This window comes from Oncorhynchus clarkii, chromosome 20 (assembly GCF_045791955.1).
Source record: "Oncorhynchus clarkii lewisi isolate Uvic-CL-2024 chromosome 20, UVic_Ocla_1.0, whole genome shotgun sequence".
Lineage (NCBI taxonomy): Eukaryota > Metazoa > Chordata > Actinopteri > Salmoniformes > Salmonidae > Oncorhynchus > Oncorhynchus clarkii.
Window position 1 is genome coordinate 47,501,569 of NC_092166.1, and position 23,251 is coordinate 47,524,819.

The 23,251-nt window shown below is 46.2% G+C and overlaps 1 protein-coding gene across 8 annotated transcripts in view; it reads left to right on the forward strand.

The window, feature by feature from the left end:
- Positions 1–22,329, forward strand: part of LOC139376442 (retinoic acid receptor alpha-like) — a 257,204-nt gene extending 234,875 nt beyond the window's left edge. For 4 of the 8 annotated variants that reach the window (XM_071119048.1, XM_071119047.1, XM_071119045.1 and 1 more), the window contains 8 exons: positions 603–751; positions 8,836–8,977; positions 10,894–11,010; positions 14,519–14,679; positions 18,273–18,449; positions 18,831–19,035; positions 20,664–20,822; positions 21,143–22,329. In XM_071119048.1, the coding sequence (XP_070975149.1) occupies positions 603–751; positions 8,836–8,977; positions 10,894–11,010; positions 14,519–14,679; positions 18,273–18,449; positions 18,831–19,035; positions 20,664–20,822; positions 21,143–21,339 (1,307 nt within the window). In that variant the 3' untranslated portion in view covers positions 21,340–22,329. The remainder of the gene's footprint in view (positions 1–602; positions 752–8,835; positions 8,978–10,893; positions 11,011–14,518; positions 14,680–18,272; positions 18,450–18,830; positions 19,036–20,663; positions 20,823–21,142) is intronic. The other 4 variants (XM_071119052.1, XM_071119050.1, XM_071119053.1 and 1 more) reach the window with 1 other exon arrangement.
- The last annotated feature ends 922 nt before the right edge of the window (positions 22,330–23,251 follow it).

Below are 23,251 nucleotides of genomic sequence, written 5' to 3' on the forward strand. Positions count from 1 at the left end.
GAGAGTGACTCTTGTCTTTAGTCTTGTTTATTATTTTCCCCAGAGACAGAGAGAGAATACAAGGGCGGGAGAGGGAGAGAGAGGATGAGGGCAGGAGAGGAAGAGGGGGAAGGTCGGGAGGGTGACTCCGTGTGGACAGCCTTGGTATTTGGTTCTCAATGTCCACCTTGACCTTAGCTTAGGTCACCTTCCCTTTTCTCTCTTTGAGAAAACATGATGATACAACTCCGTTCCGGCCACACACACTTAACTCTTATACAGCCTAGAGAGAGAACTATTATGTCTAGTTCCTTCCCTGATAGGTGAGCCAATTTCTCTCTACAGCCATTCAGGACACCCTTATCTGTGTTCTCCACTGCTGACGTTGTCTTGATTGATATGTGGAACCACTAAGGTTACTGGTAAACAAGAATGGCCTGCTTTTCTCTTCTCTGCATCTCCAGCCTTGCTTTGATTCACTGTGCCAAGTACTCTTACACACACTCTCGCCAACATCCAGAGTAGTCTTTCTTGTCCAGGATACGGAAGTAGCCTGTCAAGATAGTGTCCTTGTCCTCTGTCACTGAGTGTGTGTGTGCCTCCCTCTCTTTTCTCTCCCGCAGCGATAGAGACACAGAGTACCAGCTCAGAGGAGATAGTGCCAAGCCCGCCATCGCCGCCTCCTCCCCCGAGGGTCTACAAGCCCTGCTTCGTGTGCCAGGACAAATCCTCAGGATACCACTATGGAGTCAGTGCCTGCGAAGGTTGCAAGGTGAGACACACCCTTATGTAGCCATACATTCTATTCCATTCTGTTCTATACTATTTGATCCAGGGTTAAATTGTCAGTTGCTTCTGAGGGGTTTTCTGTAAATGGGCTGGACCAATGCATATTGGCGTGCCCATGTTGATATTTATAACACTTGTCCTGGTTTGGAATGGGAGTACACAGTCCCAGGGCGCCATCACCCTAAGGCCCTACTATAATTCATGCACATACTATGCATAGCATCAGCATGATCTGAAGTTCAGAATATACCTAGATTGGTTGGGGTGCATTTGGGGACGCCCTATAAAGAGTGAACTGGGCCATTGCGTATGTCATTGCTTATGGCTTCCCTCCTATACACATGATGGGACTGCCAGATCCTCTGGGCTATGCTTCAATACTGCCCTATACACTTCTCATTAACTGTATGAGGAGTTGTTTCTTTAAGTGGCTTTAGTTTGACTATCTAGCTGCTGTATCTGTCCAACTCCAAATTACGTCATTGTCTTCGAGTGGGTGTTCCTGCCAGGTGGCATTTAATCCAGGAGCTACACCCTTATTCAGCAAGTGTCGATGTGGGCCCTTGTCATCACGGCTCTCCGTGTTTGTGTCATACGTTAACTTGGTTTCCAGCACGTCCTTGAATATCATGTGTCCTTTCCTCCCGCTCTTACCCTTTTTTAATACGGCCTGTCCAGCCTTTCATGTGAGACGTGTTACGAGAACACCGGGTACGCCGACTTCCACGCTGTCCTGTCAGGCAACCGTCTGCACTCTGAAGTGGTATCTGGCTGCCGCTTCCTTATCTGTAGCACCGTGTTTCACAAGACGGGGTTGTGGAAGCCTGCTAAAGCTTGCGTTAGCAGTGGTGCTCTGGAGGACTCGCTGTTCATCTGTAATGCATGGAGGTTGAGGGCAGGGCGATGGTCTGAGACTGGCAGGCAGAGGGAGGCTGGATGACTGGCTGTGGTGGTGACAGGTGCCCATTAGGCCTGCCTCACATGGCTGGGCCCAGGGAAGATAACACCTGGCTTGTAGGGGGAATGGCTGGAGAGAGGGAGGGACGGGGAGAGGCGCTGCAGGGGGGAACCTGGTTGCATCCAGAGTGGAGATGAGGGGATTAGGTTGACGGTAAGGAGGAGAGGACAGATGAGAAGATGGACAGGATCGGAGAGGAGGCGAGTCGAGATGATGGAAAGGGGAGAAAAAACGAGTAGAGTTTCTTGAGCAGACAGTCCTGTTTTAACACAGTAGCACGAGGCAAGGTCTCGCCTCTGGGCGTTCATTGAAACCCTCTAAAAGAAATGTATACCAAGTAAATAAAGCCTTAACCTGCCTTTTGGGGGGCAGAAAAGCCCCACTTGACGGAGTTGCCTGTTGCACGTCCTCAATAGCTTTTAATGTGTTTCTTAACTTCACACTAATAGGCCCTGATTTAAATAGGCTAATATGGTTGTGTGTGTGTGTGTGGTCTCAGTCAGTGTGAAAGCATGGGTATAACTTTGTTGGCTAAATCAGAAACCAACTGGCACCCATGCTGGTGTCACTTTCCTGCTCTGCTTAAACTCACTGACTCAGGATGCTGTGCGTGCATACGTACATGTTTGTGTGCACATCCCTTCCGGGTGGTAGCTACCCCAACGCCAGCTGCTAGTCTCCACCCCCAGCCGGGCGTCCTGGGGAGAGCAGAACTGAAAAATTCAGCATTCGCCCCCCGCCTCCTCTCTCCTAGTCTTCTAAACAGGAGATGAGGGAGCTTTGTATCCTCAATATTTCAACACAACAGGTGTATTCAGACCCCTGGACTTTTTCCAGATTATGTTATGTTACAGCCTTATTCTAAAATAGATTTATTTAAACACACAATACCCAATAATGACAAAGCGAAAACAGTTTTTTGGGGATTTAAAAAAAAAAAAAAAAAACAACATACCTTATTTACATAAGTATTCAGACTTTTTGCTCAGGTACATCCTGTTTCCATGGATCATCCTTGAGATGTTTCTACAACTTGATTGGAGTCCACCTGTGGTAAATTCAATTGATTGGATATGATTTGGAAAGGCACACACCTGTCTATAGAAGTTCCCACAGTTGACAGTGCATGTCAGAGCAAAAACCAAGCCATGAGGTCGAAGGAATTGTCCGTAGAGCTCTGAGACAGGATTGTTTCTAGGCACAGATGGATGGGTACCAAAAATATCTGCAGCATTGAAGGTCCCCAAGAACACAGTGGCCCCCGTCATTCTGAAATGGAACAAATACTTCCTAGAGCTGTCCACCCGGCCAAACTGAGCAATCGGGGAGAAAGGCCTTGGTCAGGGAGGTGACCAAGAACCCGATGGTCACTCTGACAGAGTTCTAGAGTTCCTCTGTGGAGTTGGGAGAACCTTCCAGAAGGACCATCTCTGCAGCACTCCAGTAATCAGGCCTTTATGGTAGAGTGGCCAGACAGAAGCCACTCCTCACTAAAAAGGCACATGACCGCACGCTTGCAGTTTGCCAAAAGGCACTTAGACTCTCAGACCATGAGAAACAAGATTCTCTGGTCTGATGAAACCAATATTGAACTCTTTGGTCTGAATGCCAAGCTTCCCGCCTGGAGGAAACCTGGCACCATATGGTGGTGAAAACATCATGCTGTGGGGATGTTTTTCAGCGGTAGGGACTGGAAGACTAGTCAGGATTGAGGCAAAGATGAACAGAGCAAAGTACAGAGATCCTTGATGAAAACCTGATCCAGAGCGCTCAGGACTTCAGACTGGGGAGAAGGTTCACCTTCCAACAGCACAACGACCCCAAGCACACAGCCAAGACAATGCAGGAGTGACTTCGGAACAAGTCTCTGAATGTCCTTGAGTGGCTCAGCCAGAGCCTGGACTTGAAACCGATCAAACATCTCTGGAAAGACCTGAAAATAGCTGTGGAGTGAAGATCCCCATCCAACCTGACAGAGCTTGAGAGGATCAAGGTCCCCAAATACAGGTGTGCGAAGCTTGTTGTGTCATACCCAGAAGACTCAAGGCTGTAATCACTGCCAAAGGTGCTTCAACAGAGTACTGAGTAAAGGGTCTGAATAGTTATGTAAATGTGATATTTCAGTTTTTTTTTATTTTAAATTAGCTAAAATGTCAACCTGTTTTTCTTTGTCGTTATGGGGTATTGTGTGTAGATTGATGAGGGGGGAAAAAAACAATTGAATCAATTTTAGAATAAGGCTGTAACGTAACAAAATGTGGACAAGGGGAATGTCTGAATACTTTCTGAAGACACTGTATATACAGCCACTCATCGGAGACGGGGGTAAGTTGAGGGTTAGCAACTTAGCATTTCCTTAACTAGCCCAACTACAAAACCCAACCCTAGGGTGCGGTGAGGAATCATGTCAGACCAAACTACTTAGAGATGGCTCATTTGTTTGTTGTTGAAGTGGAGTCTTTTTTTTCTCTCTCTCTCTCTCTCTCGTTCCTTCTCGTTCTCCCAGATATAAACACATGGACATAAAATGTGTACGCTCTCCTCATTTATTGTCTCGGAGGCATCGATGCACAACATTAAGCCTTTTTTCTATCTTTTTTTGTTTGCCACGCGAAGACACTTAACATCTTAAGCCCCCACCATCGCTCCTCTCTCTAATGTTGCAGTGTTTTTAGCTGGCCTTGTTAAAGACTCACATCTTTAGTAATGTGCCTGTCGTAGGGTTGGCCGATTTTTAGATCAAATTCATTTGAATTTGTTTTTGCGCGATATTCCAAATGCCAGTACCACGCAAATCATTTGTTATTATGGGCGTTTCATGTTCACATGTTGTCTTTTTGGTCTGGACTCCTTCGCTTCTTCTGTGCTGTGTGTATCTTCCCATTTACACACACACATACACACACACCAAGCCCCTCTTCCTGCCACTCACAACAACAAAGATGAGAGCTCACTTCTTCCTTTTGTGATGAGCGGTTTCAACTCGCTATTTGCATTTGAGGATTGGTCCAACAGAATCGGTCATATGGACACCGAAACACATTGAGGCATTATTTCTAACGAACCCTTTTTATGTCTCAACCCCTCAAATTGCACGCACAGCAGACGCTACTAAAACAGGAGTATCAATAAACATGGATTCTGGAAAATGTATGTTCAGTCTTGTCGGTACCGCTAGCAGCATTTTAGCCAAAAACCATTATACTAGCTGTCTAGTCTGTGTTTTATACATGTGCAATAAGCATGAAACACAATTATGTAAGGATTTGGCAACTCGTTCTCATTGTGAAAAATAGGGTAGGGTACTTGATTTGAACATCTGAACTAAGTGGACAGGCTAGCATGCTGTTAAAACAGTTGGAGACGGACGGGACAGAAGGGTGTGTTCATAACAATTCAACTGTTCTACCTTAGCTTGCAAATCTATCCAAGCTTGCTCAACTTGAAATATAAAGATTAGCTGGCTACTCACTAGCACATGGGCTTTTGTTTGATTTGTTTATGAGATCTGTGTTAATGTTCTATAATGGCTGCTACAAGAAGTTAGTCATTATTAGGTAATGTGCGTTATGCATAGTTCTGGTTAAATTGGTTACAAAAGGGGCATTTCATAGACTGATCAGTAAATGAATAAACAACACACACCCACATACTCTTACAAATGTAGAAACGTGCACACGCGCGCACACATTCCGTACATTTTTAAATCCCCCACATTTAAAAATGCCCCTCAAAATGTTAATCACAGTGCAGATGGTTCGCCTGCTCTTTCTCTTCGCTAATGATAGGAGTGTGTTTAGTCTTTTGCGTGTACAATATCCAATCCTGCTTTACTGAAGTTGCGAGACATTGCAAGCCAAGAAATTCAGTTTTTTATTTTTAACCTTTATTTAATTAGGTAAGTCAGTTAATAACTAATTCTTATTTACAATGATGTCCTATTTACAATGATGGAACAGTGGGTCAACTGTCTTGTTCAGGGAAGGAACAACAGATTACCTTGTCAGCTCAGCGATTCGATTCACCAACCTTTCGGTTACTGGCCCAATGCTCTAACCACTAGGCTACCTGCCGCCCATACATCAGGTGCATATCTACAGTACACAGAATGGAGCCACACACACACATACATACATAATTAACCCCCCTCCTGCCCCATCTCCTCCGTTCCTCTCCATTCCTCCCTCCCCCCTTCATCTCTCCGGGCTCCTCTCCTCAGAACGCTGCAGGGTGGCTGACAGGCCTGCTGAGGGCTCTTGTCGTCTGGCGGATTAGCGCTTATACAAAGAGGCTTAAGGTGCGCAGGAAGCAATGACTCCTAATGGGGATGGAGAAGGGAGGGACAATCCCCTGGGCCACCTGAGGCGTGGAATTGGAGGGATTGGTTGTCCCCTTTTATACGTCAAAGGGACTGGGTCAATCCTCCCGTGGCCAGCAGGGTCAGGGTCGGGGCACCAACGGATCACAGGGAGACGCACCGGGGTCACTGGCAGGTCGTTAGATATCGGCTATTGATTGGCTTTGAAGCCGTAGCTTGTTGTCGTGTATTTTGTTTATGTTATGACTGTGGATCCTAATTTGTTTAGAGATCGGGCCTAGATGTAAGTAATGGAGTCTCGCTCCAAAATGGACATATTTTCTATAATCAGGGCCAAGTCTTAATGCTATGCAGGTTTTTGTAGGTATTTGTTAGTGCTTTAAATGCAAGACTAACAAGCCATTGTTCAAATATATCTTTCGTGCAAAAAAAAATTGTAATTAGAGCTTGGAAACAGAGTCTCAGCCCGTTCCCATCTATTTTGGGACGGCATACGGCCTGCAGAGATCCACATCAACGGGACTGCAGTAGAGAGTCGGCCGTTTTAAGTCCCTCCGCGCCCAAATCACAGAGGACTTGAGTTGGACCAACAACAACAACACCACTCATGTCAAGAGGGCGCAACAGCGCCTCTTCCTAAGGCTGCTAAAAAAATGCTACCCCCGGGTCCTCTCAGTACTACCACTGCACCATCGAGAGCGTCTTGACCCGTTGCATCACGGCCTGGTACAGGAATCACTCAGTCAACGACAGCAAGGCCCTCTAGTACATCACTGGGGCCATGTTCACAGCCATCCAGGACATCTACTTGAAATGGTGCTTGAGGAAGTCCCGCAGCATCATCAAGGACCCCACACACCCCAGCCACGAGTTGTTCACTTCCTTATCGTCGGGCAGACTGGTTCGGAGCATGAGGTCTGATACCAACAGGCTCACAGACAAGTTTCTATCTACAAACCATCAGACTGTATCAGAGCATGAGGTCTGATACCAACAGGCTCAGAGACAGTTTCTATCTACAAGCCATCAGACTGTATCAGAGCATGAGGTCTGATACCAACAGGCTCAGAGACAGTTTCTATCTACAAGCCATCAGACTGTATCGGAGCATGAGGTCTGATACCAACAGGCTCAGGGACAGTTTCTATCTACAAGACATCAGACTGTATCAGAGCATGAGGTCTGATACCAACAGGCTCAGGGACAGTTTCTATCTACAAGCCATCAGACTGTATCAGAGCATGAGGTCTGATACCAACAGGCTCAGGGACAGTTTCTATCTAAAAACCATCAGACTGTATCAGAGCATGAGGTCTGATACCAACAGGCTCAGAGACAGTTTCTATCTACAAACCATCAGACTGTATCAGAGCATGAGGTCTGATACCAACAGGCTCAGAGACAGTTTCTATCTACAAACCATCAGACTGCTAAACACTTGAACTGGACAGACCACCTGAACTGACTCTCTGCACCTTAGCACGCACACACCCACATAGACACGTATATACACGTACACACACATTCATGCTACACACACACATCACAGCTGCTGCTACCAAACTCTTATTCACTATTGCTAATACTGCACAATTTAAACACTTGCCCACCAATCCCTCTTTCCCTGATACATGTGTAAATATTGTAGTATAATTCATACCTTCCTGTATTATACTTATGGTTAAATGTTTATTCTACTGAGTCATGTACTTTATGTTCCTATTCTTATATTTTATGTCTTATTGTTGCATAGTCGAGCAGGAACCTCCAAGTAAGCATTTCGTTGGACAGTATATACAATGTGTGTCCTGTACATACGACCTAAAACAACTTGAAACGCGTCCCACCAGCCTCCCATCTCTCTTCTCAGGAGGGGAGGACCAGGAGAGCGAAGGATAGATGATGATCCAGGAAGGACAAATTGTGGTCTTTAGTGCATGGGCCATCTGTCGACCAGAGAGCTAATCTCCTCCTGGCATCTTCTACAGTATCTGCCTTTGTGCCATATTGCGTTCTTTGGGAATACACAAAGTGGGTGGATGCCTCGAATGGTCGATATTGTATTGCTATGGTTTTTAGGTTTTGTAGCTTTGAGACTCATGGTTTCGTGTATTGTGATATCCATTCTTGATTCATTTTTTAAAAACAAAGGTTTCACTCTAGTGTCTATTCTTCACAATGAGAGACGAGACCATTTTGATGTGCTTTCTTGCTGGGGAGTGCCCCCCCCCCCCCCCTTCCTGTCCTTTAATTTAGTTTCAGATGTCCGCTCATCCTTTTAGATTCAGAGTACTTGTAAGCGTTTTAAACCAATGTTCTCTCTGTAATGATGTTGGCCTCCACCCAGAATTGTTTTTGCTGGGCCATATCAAGATTTAAAGTAGGGCATTGATAGGTAGCTAGAGGCTAGTAGTCTCTGCGTTTTGTATCCCCAAACCGTTCTGACTTACTTAACATCCTTAAAGCATCTCTCAATGTCCCTAGTGCTCCATTGCCAAGGTAGGAGGGTGATCTCATGAGATGGCAACATGAGTTAATATTTATTATCCTACAGATGACTCATTGCTAAGACTTTCAAGAGCTCAGTGTTTGGTAGCTCATTGCCTTTAATTGTGGAGCATATGGCCACAATCCATACTGTTATCTATAGGTTATTGAATATAAACACACACACACACACACACACACACACACACACACACTGACAATGTCTCTCTCCTTCCTTCCATTCTCTTGCCCCCTCTTTTTCTTCTCCTATCTCTCTCTCTTTCTTCATCCCTCTGTCCTCCAGGGCTTCTTTCGGAGGAGCATCCAGAAGAGCATGGTGTACACATGTCACCGGGAGAAGAACTGCATCATCAACAAGGTCACCAGGAACCGCTGCCAGTACTGCCGCCTGCAGAAATGCTTGGAAGTGGGCATGTCCAAGGAGTGTGAGTAGTAGTGCACTACTGTATTACACTATATCACCCTGACAGTGCCAACCCTAACCTCGGTACACTATACACTACACCTTCCAGTCATGTCATCAACCACACTGCAGTCAGAGGGCAGGACGTCATCCAAACTATGCACAGAGGATCGGGACAGTCCTTTCATTGTTGTTCGACTGGGTCCCATCTGGGATGAAATGTCTAGCTATTTGATTGAGTTCTGATTGATAGGATATCATGCGTCACTGAACTACACTACACTACACCAGCCACTCCAGCCTATAACCTCTGAGCCAACAGGCAACACATACTCCGATCCCCATCATTCTCTGTCATAAAGCCTCATAACTGTGTACGTGTGCGTGCGGCACTGCCCCAATGCACAGTTTGGCTTTGCACAGTAATGGTGGTAGCTTGGTGGGCCTCTGTGATGAATATGTTAGCACCTGCAGAGAGTGAAAGAGCAGGCTTCGCCTCTGATCAGGGCATCCCGGGGGCTGTGTGAACACACACTGTCAGACCACCCAAGCTAATTGGTGGAGGTGATAGGGAAGACCTATGGCTGGAAGGGCCTTACCTCAGCCTACCGACACACATACAGGTCCAAACTGTATACACAGTAAATATACTCACTCATACGCAGGCAAGCACACACAGACCCTCCCCGCCCTTTCCCTCCTCCATCCCTCTCTCTGTCGTCTCTCTGCTATGGTATTTACCCTCTTCATGATACTGTAATGCTCTGCGAGTTTCCCACGCGGCGGGCTGTCTGAGGCTTACTGCAAAGTAAGTTATCCTCAGCGCTCCTTACCTCTGAATGGGCCCATTAATCATGGTTATAACGATCACGGCAGGCAGCTCTGCAACACCCACAACAGGGACAGACGGGAGATAGTCTAGTGCACGGCTGATGTTAAAAACAACCGATACAGGCTCAGATGTTTCTTCTGTCCATCTCCCTAATGGTTAAGGGTTAACTTCTATGTCAAGTTAAAGAAGAACCCATATAGGTTCACTCTTATTCCCATACTCCCTCCTATTTAGTCATTGTGTCTGTGTGTGTTTGTACTAGAGGGTTATGTTGGTGTCTGGTAAGTGAGGGTGTAGTGTTGATTTGTGTGCCTGTGTCCTGGCTGATAACTTTAGCCGTGTTGCAGTGCTACTTCGAAAGGGGTGGTGGTGGGGGGGTAGTAGAGGATCTGGCCATCTGGGGGCCTGCGGGGAGCCACCGTGGAGGCTGGGAGGACCGGCCACTCTGCTAGGGGACATCTCGGTGACCTTGCATCCGCTCGACAACTCCGACATCACTGCCAGTACCAGTGCCAGGTGGCCATGCCAAGGCAGAGTGAAAGAGAGAGGGATGTGGGTTACTATGGAAAGACTGAGAGAGCCCGAGTGGTGTCAAGGAAAGGCAGGGCTGGTAAATGCTCTTTTTCAATGTCAAGGTTTACCTTTTTTTTCCCCTTAGGCGTTCCGTTGAAACTCTGACAAACCTGCTGGTGATTACTGTATGCGTGTAGAATGTTGAGTTGATTTATGTTATGAAGTGGAGGGGGGGGGGGGGGGTTGTATTTGGTTTCTAACTAAGTGAGCCAGATGTACTACATGTTATTCCGTTTGTATGATATCTGTTGTCTACCGGTGAATTTGTGTGTAGAATATAGTCTGTGTACGACAGAGAATGTGCCCATTCAAGTTGTAGGGTTTGTTGAGTTGTGTTTTGAATTTAATTATTAACATTCAGGTTATATGATGGTTCATTTCAGTATACATGACCCCATCCTGCCAGCATGAACCTTTCCCCCTGTGTTACTGTGGTAGGGTGGGGGTGGCTTACTGCACTAGGGGGAGCCCTGTGTTCGTTACTTTGTGCCCTGTCGAGGGGGTAAACCTGTGCCCCTCCTTTGTCGCCTCAGCTCCTCGCACCAGCTCCAAAGGCGGGATGGTGTTGGGCCCCCAGCCGCCGCCCCCACCATTGGAGACCGGGAGGGGACAGACTGGGGGGCCAGGGGCGGACAGGGCAGCTCCCCCGGGTAAGCAGCCACACCCCCCTCCTCCCCCAACCCCCCTTTCCTCTGTCCCCTCTTCCCTCCATCCCTCATCCCCTGCTTTCATCTCCCGTGCTGTGCCCTAGCATCTCCAGCATGTATGAGAGGAAGAGGAGGGTAGGAGGGAGAACAAGTTTCATCGTTGTTCCACCGCTACAGAGCAGCGAGAGAGAGAGAGGCAGGCAGGAGAAGCAGGGGAACGTTGACATTTTTATCTTTCCATTGAATTTAATCTGTGTGACGGACGACCTGTCGCAGTTTTCATTTTCCTCCCTCAAATGATCCGTCTGTCTGCCGGCCCCCTCTCTCTTTCTCATACATACAGGCGTATACACACGTGCACATATTCATACAGATTCATGCAGACACATTGTCAAAAGTAGCCTTCTGTATTATGAAATCCACTATTGATTGATTGGGAGTCTGTGTATTGCTTCTAGCATTACGCACACAATACAATACTGTTTGCTACAATGAAGATACTGCTAGTATTTGGTTCATATCAGTGGGCAAGTCCTTGCCTCATAGATCAGACAAAGGATTCACGTAGACACTATTCACGGTTTACACACACACACACACACACACACACACACAAAACAATGCGGATGGCTGTTGTATTTCTCCTCCTCGCTAGCCCTGCTATGGATCTCCCGCCAGTTATTGCACGCGGCAATTCTCCATGACTGATCGCGAGTCCCGGCTAATGGTTCTTTAATGACTGCATTAAATTGTGTTGTGCGGCTTATGATTGCAGTGCCAATTTGTCAGCACGGGTAATGTCTCTGCGTTAAGGATGCCCTACTTTTATTTAGGAATTAATTTAACGTCTCCAGCAGACCCCTAATGGCGGTGGGGCCGCTGAGTCACTGTGACAGCCACAGAGAGCAGAGGGGGGCCCGAGACACTCTCTCTCACACACATGGCGGTGGGGCCGCTGAGTCACTGTGACAGCCACAGAGAGCAGAGGGGGGCCCGAGACACTCTCTCTCACACACATGGCGGTGGGGCCGCTGAGTCACTTTGACAGCCACAGAGAGCAGAGGGGGGCCCGAGACACTCTCTCTCACACACATGGCGGTGGGGCCGCTGAGTCACTGTGACAGCCACAGAGAGCAGGGGAGGGCCCGAGACACTCTCTCTCACACACATGGCGGTGTGGCCGCTGAGTCACTGTGACAGCCACAGAGAGCAGAGGGGGGGGCCCGAGACACTCTCTCTCACACACATGGCGGTGGGGCCGCTGAGTCACTGTGACAGCCACAGAGAGCAGGGGGGAGGGCCCGAGACACTCTCTCTCACACACATGGCGGTGGGGCCGCTGAGTCACTGTGACAGCCACAGAGAGCAGGGGGGAGGGCCCGAGACACTCTCTCTCACACACATGGCGGTGGGGCCGCTGAGTCACTGTGACAGCCACAGAGAGCAGGGGAGGGCCCGAGACACTCTCTCTCACACACATGGCGGTGGGGCCGCTGAGTCACTGTGACAGCCACAGAGAGCAGAGGGGGGGGGCCGAGACACTCTCTCTCACACACATGGCGGTGGGGCCGCTGAGTCACTGTGACAGCCACAGAGAGCAGAGGGGGGCCCGAGACACTCTCTCTCACACACATGGCGGTGGGGCCGCTGAGTCACTTTGACAGCCACAGAGAGCAGGGGGGAGGGCCCGAGACACTCTCTCTCACACACATGGCGGTGGGGCCGCTGAGTCACTGTGACAGCCACAGAGAGCAGAGGGGGGGGCCCGAGACACTCTCTCTCACACACATGCACACACATTCTCACATCACTTGGAATTCTCAACTCTCCTCACCTGGCAGTTCCTTTAAAGGTGGATGGACTTTGTGGTAAGGACAAATAGCATTTGGCAATGCATAGCTGTGTAGATGTAAAGAAAGTGCTTTACTTTACAGCTTCTTTTTTTTTAAGGCTAATTTAATCTGCAGTCCCTTGTGTCTTAGTGATGTGAGGGTGAGCTTCCTTAGCAAAGCAAAGGTTCTGCTGTTGTGTAATGTTTGACTCCTAGACTTGAAGCCCCCTGTCTCTCTAAGTAATCCTAAGGAGGGAGGCCTGTCTGTGAACTGATTAATGAGCGTTGTCCCTGTATGGTGAATCCCTCTCAGGCTGGCCCTGGGCCAGTCCTCCCCTGTCAGATGTTGCCCTTAGACAGACACTAATCTATGGTAAATTTTGTGTGCCCTTCTAATGGTTAAAGGTTAGGATTTGGACAAGGGGAAGCTGATCCAAGATCTGTAAGGGTAACCTCTGGGTCGAGATCTGGGACCACTGGGTCTGCACAGAACAACACCACTAACTGGGGCTACAGCTGGTGACTGGAGAGAGAGGGAGGGAGGAGAGGAGAGGGAAACAAAAACACAGGGAAGAGCTATCAGATAACATGCGACGCTTGGAGAGAGAGAGCGGGACAGGGGGAGCAAGCTAGCTAGTGAGGATTAGACAAGAGCAAGAGAGGAATGTGTAACAGCAAGAACGAAAGAAAGAAAGAAAGAGAGAGAGAGTCAGTGAGAGTGAATGCTGGAGGGGTTTGTGCAGCGTGCGGTCTGTGGGTTCAGCCGAGCCCTTTAAACCATTACTGCCTGGATATTTGTCATATTATGTTATTAGATTAGCCGGAGCCTCTAATGAAAGCAGTAGCGATTTATCAGCATTACGTACAACCTTATCCGCCAACGCTATTTATCACCTAACCTCCCCCCACTGCCCCCCTTCACCCCCCTGTCAGACCTATACACCCCGAGGAGGGGGTGGGGGAAGGAGGGAGAGGGCTGGATATACCCTAATGGCTTTCCAGTGCTTAAAACAGCGACGCCTGGTGTGTTTGTCATTTCGGGAGTAAGTGTAGCTACATTCGCGGAGGGAATGGCATTTCTCCAGCTTTCCTTTTGGATTATTCCAGGGCTTTTCCTCAGTAATATCGCTCTTCCCCCCCCCCCCCCCCCTTCACTGACCTCTCATGGTCGTTTATCTTCCCAGCTGGGATCAGAGCTAGAATGTGTTGTGGCTTCTTAGCTACAGTGGCCCTTGCAGCTTTTTGTTCTCCTACCTCAACTTAATCATCCTCTTCCATCGTGTACCTGTCCTGCTAGCTAGCCTACCTACACTAACTCCTGCTCTTGCCCTTTTGCTACCTCTAGTTTATATCTCAGTCCCCTCTTGGTTTCGGTTTAGATACCCACGCAATTTGAATAATGTTCCATGATTTGTTCCCCCAACACAAGTGAAGTCCTGGGTGCTTCACCCACAGTTTAATTTCACTGATGGTCTTGCCGTTTGATTTAAGTTTTCCTTCTGTCGTTGATATCAGAATTGCTTTCTAGTTTAGGCGGGAAATGCAGTATCCTTCCTAGACTGTTTGTAAAGCCCCCTTTTCAACAAAACATTAAATGTTTTATTTAACTTCTACATTCCACTACTAAATATCCACCCTGTATCTAAACCCTGCTTCTCTTCCTTCTCTCTCTCCCTTCAGCGGTGAGGAACGACCGGAACAAGAAGAAGAAGGATGAGAAGAAGCAGGAGAGCACAGAGAGCTACGTGCTGAGCATTGAGACGGAGCAGATGATCAACAGGGTCAGCAAGGCGCATAAGGAGACCTTCCCTTCGCTCTGCCAGCTGGGCAAATACACTACGGTGAGCACCACAATACTGTGTTTGCACATACACCATCTTCTAGACAAACCAGTGCAGCGAATTCACTCATCTGTTGTTTGATATTGTAGCCCTTTCCTGCAGTCTAATGACCTAGTGGCCTCATGGGTGGAATGTTATTCATTATTTTTCATGATTCATAAAAAAATCTAGTCTTTCTATGTCAAACGGTTTTGTTATTTCAGTCTTCTGTTATATATATAAAGTGTAATATTGGCATGCAAACTCAAAATGGAATACATTTCAACTCTATATCTGACATGATACAGGTGTCTTTTTTTGTCTTTTATTTACATTTTTGCAAAAGTTTAAAAAAATAAACTGAAATATCACATTCACATACAATTTAAGTCGGAAGTTTATATACACTTAGGTTGGAGTCATTAAAACTCGTTTTTCAAACACTCCACAAATTTCTTGTTATTAATCAAATCAAAATCAAATCATATCAAATTGATTTGTCACATACACATGGTTAGCAGATGTTAATGCGAGTGTAGCGAAATGCTTGTGCTTCTAGTTCCGACAATGCAGTAATAACCAACGAGTAATCTAACCTAACAATTCCAAAACTACTACCTTATACACACAAGTGTAAAGGGATAGAGAATATGTACATAAAGATATATGAATGAGTGATGGTACAGAGCGGCATAGGCAAGATGCAGTAGATGGTATCGAGTACAGTATATACATATGAGATGAGTAATGTAGGGCATGTAAACAAAGTGGCATAGTTTAAAGTGGCTAGTGATACATGTATTACATAAAGATGCAGTAGATGATAGAGTACAGTATATACATATGAGATGAGTAATGTAGGGTATGTAAACATTATATTAAGTAGCATTGTTTGAAGTGGCTAATGATGTATTTTACATCAATTTCCATCAATTTCCATTATTAAAGTGGCTGGAGTTGAGTCAGTGTGTTGGCAGCAGCCACTCAATATTAGTGGTGGCTGTTTAACAGTCTGATGGCCTTGAGATAGAAGCTGTTTTTCAGTCTCTCGGTCCCTGCTTTGATGCACCTGTACTGACCTCGCCTTCTGGATGATAGCGGGGTGAACAGGTAGTGGCTCGGGTGGTTGTTGTCCTTGATGATCTTTATGACCTTCCTGTGACATCGGGTGGTGTAGGTGTCCTGCAGGGCAGGTAGTTTGCCCCCGGTGATGCGTTGTGCAGACCTCACTACCCTCTGGAGAGCCTTACGGTTGTGTGCGAAGCAGTTGCCGTACCAGGCGGTGATACAGCCCGACAGGATTAAGTAATTTTTCCAACAATTGTTTACAGACAGATTATTTCATTTATAATTCACTGTATCACAATTCCAGTGGGTCAGAAGTTTACACACATTAAGTTGACTGTGCCTTTAAACAGCTTGGAAAATTCCAGAAAATGATGTCATGGCTTTAGAAGCTTCTGATTGGCTAATTGACATAATTTGAGTCAATTGGAGGTGTATCTGTGGATGTATTTCAAGGCCTACCTTCAAATTCAGTGCCTCTTTGCTTGACATCATGGGAAAATCAAAAGAAATCAGAACCTGTTGTATTCGGCGCACGTGACAAATAAACTTTGATTTGATTTGAAGATGCTGTAGTAAACAGGTACAAAAGTATCTATATCCACAGTAAAACGAGTCCTATATCGCCATAACCTGGCCGCTCAGAAAGGAAGAAGCTACTGCTCCAAAACCACCATAAAAAAAGCCAGACTATGGTTTGCAACTGCACATGGGGACAAAGATCGTACTTTGTGGAGAAATGTCCTCTGGTCTGATGAAACAAAAATAGAACTGTTTGGCCGTAATGACCATCGTTATGTTTGGAGGAAAAAGGGGGAGGCTTGCAAGCTGAAGATCACCATTCCAACCGTGAAGCACGGGGGTGGCAGCATCATGTTGTGGGGGTGCTTTGCTGCAGGAGGGACTGGTGCACTTCACAAAATAGATGGCATCATGAGGTAGGAAAATTATGTGGATATATTGAAGCAACATCTCAAGACATCAGTTAAAGCTTGGTCGCAAATGGGTCTTCCAAATGGACATTGACCCCAAGCATACTTCCGAAGTTGTGGCTTAAGGACAACAACATCAAGGTATTGGAGTGGCCATCACAAAGCCCTGACCTCAATCCTATAGAAAATTTGTTGGCAGAACTGAAAAGGCATGTGCGAGCAAGGAGGCCTACAAGCCTGACTAAGTGACACCAGCTCTGTCAGGAGGAATAGGCCAAAATTCACCCAACTTATTGTGGGACGCCCAAGTTAAACAATTTATAGGCAATGCTACCAGATACTAACTTCTCTGGAGCAGGTTTTCATCAAGGATCTCTCTCTATACTTTGCTCCGTTCATCTTTCCCTCGATCCTGACTAGTCTCCCAGTCCCTGCCATTGAAAACATCCCCACAGCATGATGCTTCCACCACCATGCTTCACCGTAGAGATGGTGCCAGGTTTCCTTCAGAAAAGGGTTCAATTTTTAGTTTCATCAGACCAGAGAATCTTGTTTCTCATGGTCTGAGAGTCTTTAGGTACCTTTTGGTAAACTCCAAGTTGGCTGTCGTGCCTTTTACTGAGGAGTGGCTTCTGTCTGGCAACTCTACCATAAATGCCTGATTTTGTGGAGTGCTGCTGAGATGGTTGTCCTTCTGGAAGGTTCTCCCATCTCCACAGAGGAACTCTGGAGCTCTGTCAGAGTGACCATCGGCTTCTTGGTCACCTACCTGACCAAGGCCCTTCTCCCCCGATTGCTCAGTTTGGCTGGGCAGCCAGCTCTAGGAAGAGTCTTGGTGGTTCCAAACTTCTAACATTTAAGAATGATGGAGGCCACTGTGTTCTTGGAGGCCTTCAATGCTGCAGACATTTTTTGGTACCCTTCCCCAGATCTGTGCCTCGACACAATCCTGTCTCGGAGCGCTATGGACAATTCCTTCAACCTCGTGGCTTGGTTTTTGCTCTGACATGCACTGTCAACTGTGGGCCCTTATATAGACAGGTGTGTGCCTTTTCCAAATCATGTCCAATCAATTAAATTTACCACAGGTGGAATCCAATCAAGTTGTAGAAACATCTCAAGGATGAGTAATGGAAACATGATGCACCTGAGCTCAATTTTGAGTCTCATAGCAGAGGGTCTGAATACTTAAATAAATAAGGTATATTAGGTATTTCTAAGGTATTTCATTGTTTTCGCTTTGTCATTATGGGTTATTGTGTGTAGATTAATGACATTTTTCATTTAATCCATTTTAGAATAAGGCTGTAACGTAACAAAATGTTAAGTGGTCTGAGTACTTTCCAAAGGCATTGTATTATTTTGTTTAAGACTACAAAGAAACACTCTGTGTGACCCTGATTTAGCCCACTGCAGTAAAAGGCTTACCGAATGATTCTTCAAAGTGTTGTTTAAGTTTTGATTCAGAACCTTATTGGTGCTGCTACCTTTTATTCTCATATCCAGAGTACATGTATTTGATTTGTTTTGTAAAACATGTCTGTGTGGAGCCTTGAATGTAACACTTCGTCCAATAAAGACTTGTTAGCACTCAAACTCTAACTCTCTCTCGTTCAGAGTAACAGCTCGGAGAGGCGTGTGGCTCTGGACGTGGACCTGTGGGACAAGTTCAGTGAGCTGTCCACCAAGTGTATCATCAAGACGGTTGAGTTCGCCAAGCAGCTTCCTGGCTTCACCACGCTCACCATCGCTGACCAGATCACCCTGCTCAAGGCCGCCTGTCTGGACATACTGGTAAGGACCGCCTTTGGTTCACTCTGCTAATGGTGGTCTGGAACAAATTCCTTGCGCACAATCTCAGATCGCTCTTCAGGGTCAGGTTTGAGTCGCTCACCAACACTGGTCCTGGTCCATCTGAGGGGGGACTACAGGCATTTGTTCCAGCATTAAAACACCATATCACCTTTAATTAGCTGAAACGAATGTATTAGTGCTGGGGTGGTGTAAAAACCTGCACACCATCTAGTTGTTCAGGCCCAGGATAAATGAGTGGTGACCACTGTTATTATATAACATCTGATCATAGGATTGCTGACGTGTCAGCTACTTATCGATTCATCCCTGTGCTATTGCATGATTGGCCCACACATTGGATTTGTTGACGTGCTCCTTCAGATTCTGCGGATCTGCACGCGCTACACGCCGGAGCAGGACACCATGACGTTCTCTGATGGCCTGACGCTAAACCGCACCCAGATGCACAATGCCGGCTTCGGACCGCTCACCGACCTGGTGTTCGCCTTCGCCAACCAGCTCCTCCCCCTGGAGATGGATGATGCTGAGACGGGACTGCTCAGCGCCATCTGTCTGCTGTGTGGAGGTATTGCGGCTGTTTGGACTTACCCTATACTACTGCATACACACACGCACCCATACACAGTGATTGAAGCTGATAATGACATTGTGTCCAGGTAGGGTAGGGGTTAATCTGCCTCATCTTCATTTGGCTGTGAAGGTGTCGCCGCTGATAATAGAAATCTAGAAATGTAGACTAGTTCTGTATCTTGAGAACCATTTAGTGGTTTAAACCTCTAGAGTCTAAGCCGAGGGGGTTCCAAGCTAACATATGGAGTTGTTTTAAGATGGTCATACCAAGGATCATTTATCTATTTGATTTAGAATTTTAAGACCCCTTAAGGTATCAAAGAAATATAGGAGGATTATTATTATTATTTGATGAAACATTGAATTTGGCATTACTGCTGTTATCCAATAGAAACACATTGAATAACAGATTCACTACATGCAACAATAGATGGTCCAACAAATAAATGTAAAGAATGTTAGTTCTGAAGTGTCTGTCCGATATCTGAGAGATATAAGAAAGATCAGGAAATTATGACATGTATTCATCCCCTTATTATAGGCACTAAACGATCTCCCATTTTTTAAACTGGTCCCAGGGGACCTGCAGAAGAGTCTTGTGAGGCTGGGGGTGTCCTAATGTGTGTCTCAGCTGTCCACAGAGGGGTCATATTAGTGTGTAGGCCAAACCGTTCAGTCTCAGCTGTCCACAGAGGGGTCATATTAGTGTGTAGGCCAAACCGTTCAGTCTCAGCTGTCCACATAGGGGTCATATTAGTGTGTAGGCCAAACCGTTCAGTCTCAGCTGTACACAGAGGGGTCATATTAGTGTGTAGGCCAAACCGTTCAGTCTCAGCTGTCCACAGGGGGGTCATATTAGTGTGTAGGCCAAACCGTTCAGACTCAGCTGTCCACAGGGGGGTCATATTAGTGGGTAGGCCAAACCATTCAGTCTCAGCTGTCCACAGAGGGGTCATATTAGTGTGTAGGCCAAACCGTTCAGTCTCAGCTGTCCACAGAGGGGTCATATTAGTGTGTAGGCCAAACCATTCAGTCTCAGCTGTCCACAGGGGGGTCATATTAGTGTGTAGGCCAAACCGTTCAGTCTCAGCTGTCCACAGGGGGGTCATATTAGTGGGTAGGCCAAACCATTCAGTCTCAGCTGTCCACAGAGGGGTCATATTAGTGTGTAGGCCAAACATTCAGTCTCAGCTGTCCACAGAGGGGTCATATTAGTGTGTAGGCCAAACCATTCAGTCTCAGCTGTCCACAGGGGGGTCATATTAGTGTGTAGGCCAAACCGTTCGGACGCTACACACGTTTTCACAAGAAGACTGATTTTGGGGATTTTCTCGTGGTCTGACAGATACCGCTCCATCTCTGCCACCTTTCACCGCAGATACGGCGGATGATTCGATTTTCCACAGGGCCGTGGAAATTGTAGGCCAAGGGTTAATAGTAAAAACGTTACAATGTGTACTTAGACATTCTCAGTTTCGCCCTCCTAGTTCAGGAGGTGTAGCTAATCTGGTATTGTCGTGCAAATATGATGAACCGCATTGTAGAATACAGCTTAGTGTGAGCTCTGTTTTATTACATTCCACCTAACTGAACACACCCGGTATTGTGTTTGGCTGTGTGTAGATCGGCAGGACCTGGAGCAGGCAGACAAGGTGGACGTACTACAGGAGCCCCTACTGGAGGCTTTGAAGATCTACGTGAGGAAGAGGAGGCCTCACAAACCACACATGTTCCCAAAGATGCTGATGAAAATCACCGACCTGAGGAGCATTAGCGCCAAAGGTGAGAGGCAGTCTGAGACATCGATCTACACACAGCTGTGGATCAGTCATATACTTCTGTGTCAATTAGCCTTATGTTATATTTTCTACAATGTATCGCAATTAAGGTACTTTGCAATGTCCATGAACGTTTAAACTGTCCATAAAGGATTGTAAAGGTCTACATGATCTATTCTGTCATTGCAAATGTATTGTAGATCCAAGTCAAATGTGACTAATTCATAAAGGGGTTGAATGCCCACAACAGACTAACACCGTATATTGGTCCTCCTACCTAATCGATGCCTTCCTCTTCCCCTCTGTCCCCCCACCCTTTCTCAGGAGCTGAGCGTGTCATTACCCTGAAGATGGAGATCCCGGGCTCCATGCCCCCTCTCATCCAGGAGATGCTGGAGAACTCTGAGGGTCTGGAGAGCGGGGGCACCCGGACCAGCGGAGCTCCCCCAGGCAGCTGCAGCCCCAGCCTGTCCCCCAGCTCCGCCCAAAGCAGCCCCAGCCCCACCACACAGTCGCCGTAGCAAGCCCTCCTTTTTACTCATTCTCTTCAATCTCCCTGTGGTTTGGGGGGTCCTCGCTGGACACAGAGACCGGCGTGCTCTTCAAGTGTTCCTCCCCCCGCGTGACACACCCTCTCCTGCTCCTCCCCCTCAAAGACACTGTCTGGAAAATGGCGTAAAGGTGGCGGCAGGATTTCTCTGAATGACCATACTGTGGAACACTGCTGACATCTCCTCCGTCCGTTGCCTCCTCCACAATCACCTCTCCCCACCTCTACCTGAAAGACTGAGGGGAGGAACAGGAAGGAGCAGTCAGAGCTGTGAACACTGGTCCACTCAGAGAGGCTGGCCGGAAATGGGGACAGACAAACGGACAGGACAAGAAGAGAGACTAACACCAGACACTTTTTGCGTTTCTCAGAGGAGGACTGCAGGCATGGACTTGTCAAAGAAGACCACACAAAAAGACTGGGTCTTTCTACTTTTCCAACTTGGAAAAACAGATTTCGTACAAAAGATATATAAATATATATAGAAAAGTAAGGAACTATTGTGATTGACTTGTACATGATGGAATAACAGGTTTGAGAAGGTTCATTTTTGTTGATTAAATGCTCTTATATTCCTCCACTGTTTTAATTGTATCAAAAGTATCAAAAGAGAAATGTTCCATTGTTTTATCACATACCAATGTTCTAATTAACAAAAGTCAAGAAGTTGAAATTGATTTTTCAATTTACAGACACACAGACAGACACAGACAGACACGCACAGAAAAGAGTTCCGATAATTGTCACACTATTCTGGGTTTGTTTTTCCTCTTTTTTGTTGCCGCAATGAGAATGGGAAAAAAATGATTGTATGTTATGGTCACAGGTCCTTCAAGATATCAGATTAATGAAGAGTCTTTATTTTAAGTTGCCTTTGAGTTCATGTATATAAGCTGTATTCATTTCTTTAAACTATGAAAAGTTTAGCCTTAACCTGATTTTCTAAAAAAACTTTCAAAAATGAATACCTTTTGTGTTTTGTTTATAGGTTTCTGTTTCAAGAGAAAAAAACAACATTTTGAGCACATTTTACTGAAGGAAATTCATCCATGTGTTTTGTCCCCTTAAATGAGGGACAGGTCCATATTTATCACTATGATTCTTACATACAGCAGCCACAATTTAGTTCATTCTCAGTCCCTTTAAATTACAACAGAATTACCATGAATAAAAAAGAGAAGAGAACCATAGTACACATATTGAGGCTGTATGATGATTTGTAGCTGAACATTGCCTAATTACTCACCCTGAATTTATGTCTGCTACTTTATCAATCACTACATACAAATCCAGACTCATTGTGGAGAAGAAATGTTATTTGGCTGGAACGATGTGGAAGGGTAACCAGGCAAGGTTGGAGAGTTGAGATCCAGGGTTCTGGGTTCGTCCAGCAAGGCACAGAGACTAGGCAGTAGGCACACATGGATGACAATGTGAAGGATGGAGTACAGTATTTCCAGTGATCAGTATAAGAAGCTCCAGAATGATCTGTGGTTGAGGGAGTAATCTAGTGTTCCCTCTCGATGGTGAAAGAAGTTGACTAAAGTTACCCTTGTTGTCTATGCTTTTGCAACTGTAGTGCATCCGGTAGGTATCAGACCCTTTTCCACAGTTTGTTACGTTATGGCCGTTTTCTAAAATGGATTAAATAATGCTTCATCAATCTACAGACAGCACCCCATAATGATAAAGAAAAAACAGGTTTATAGAAATTTTTGCAACAAAAAAAAGTATATACTTAAGTATTCAGACCCTTAAAACTCAGTACTTTGTTGAAGCACTTTTGGCAGCAATTACAGCCTTGAGTCTACATGCTTGGCACACCTGTATTTGGGGAGTTTCTCCCATTTCTTCTCTGCAGATCCTCTCAGGATCTGTCAGGT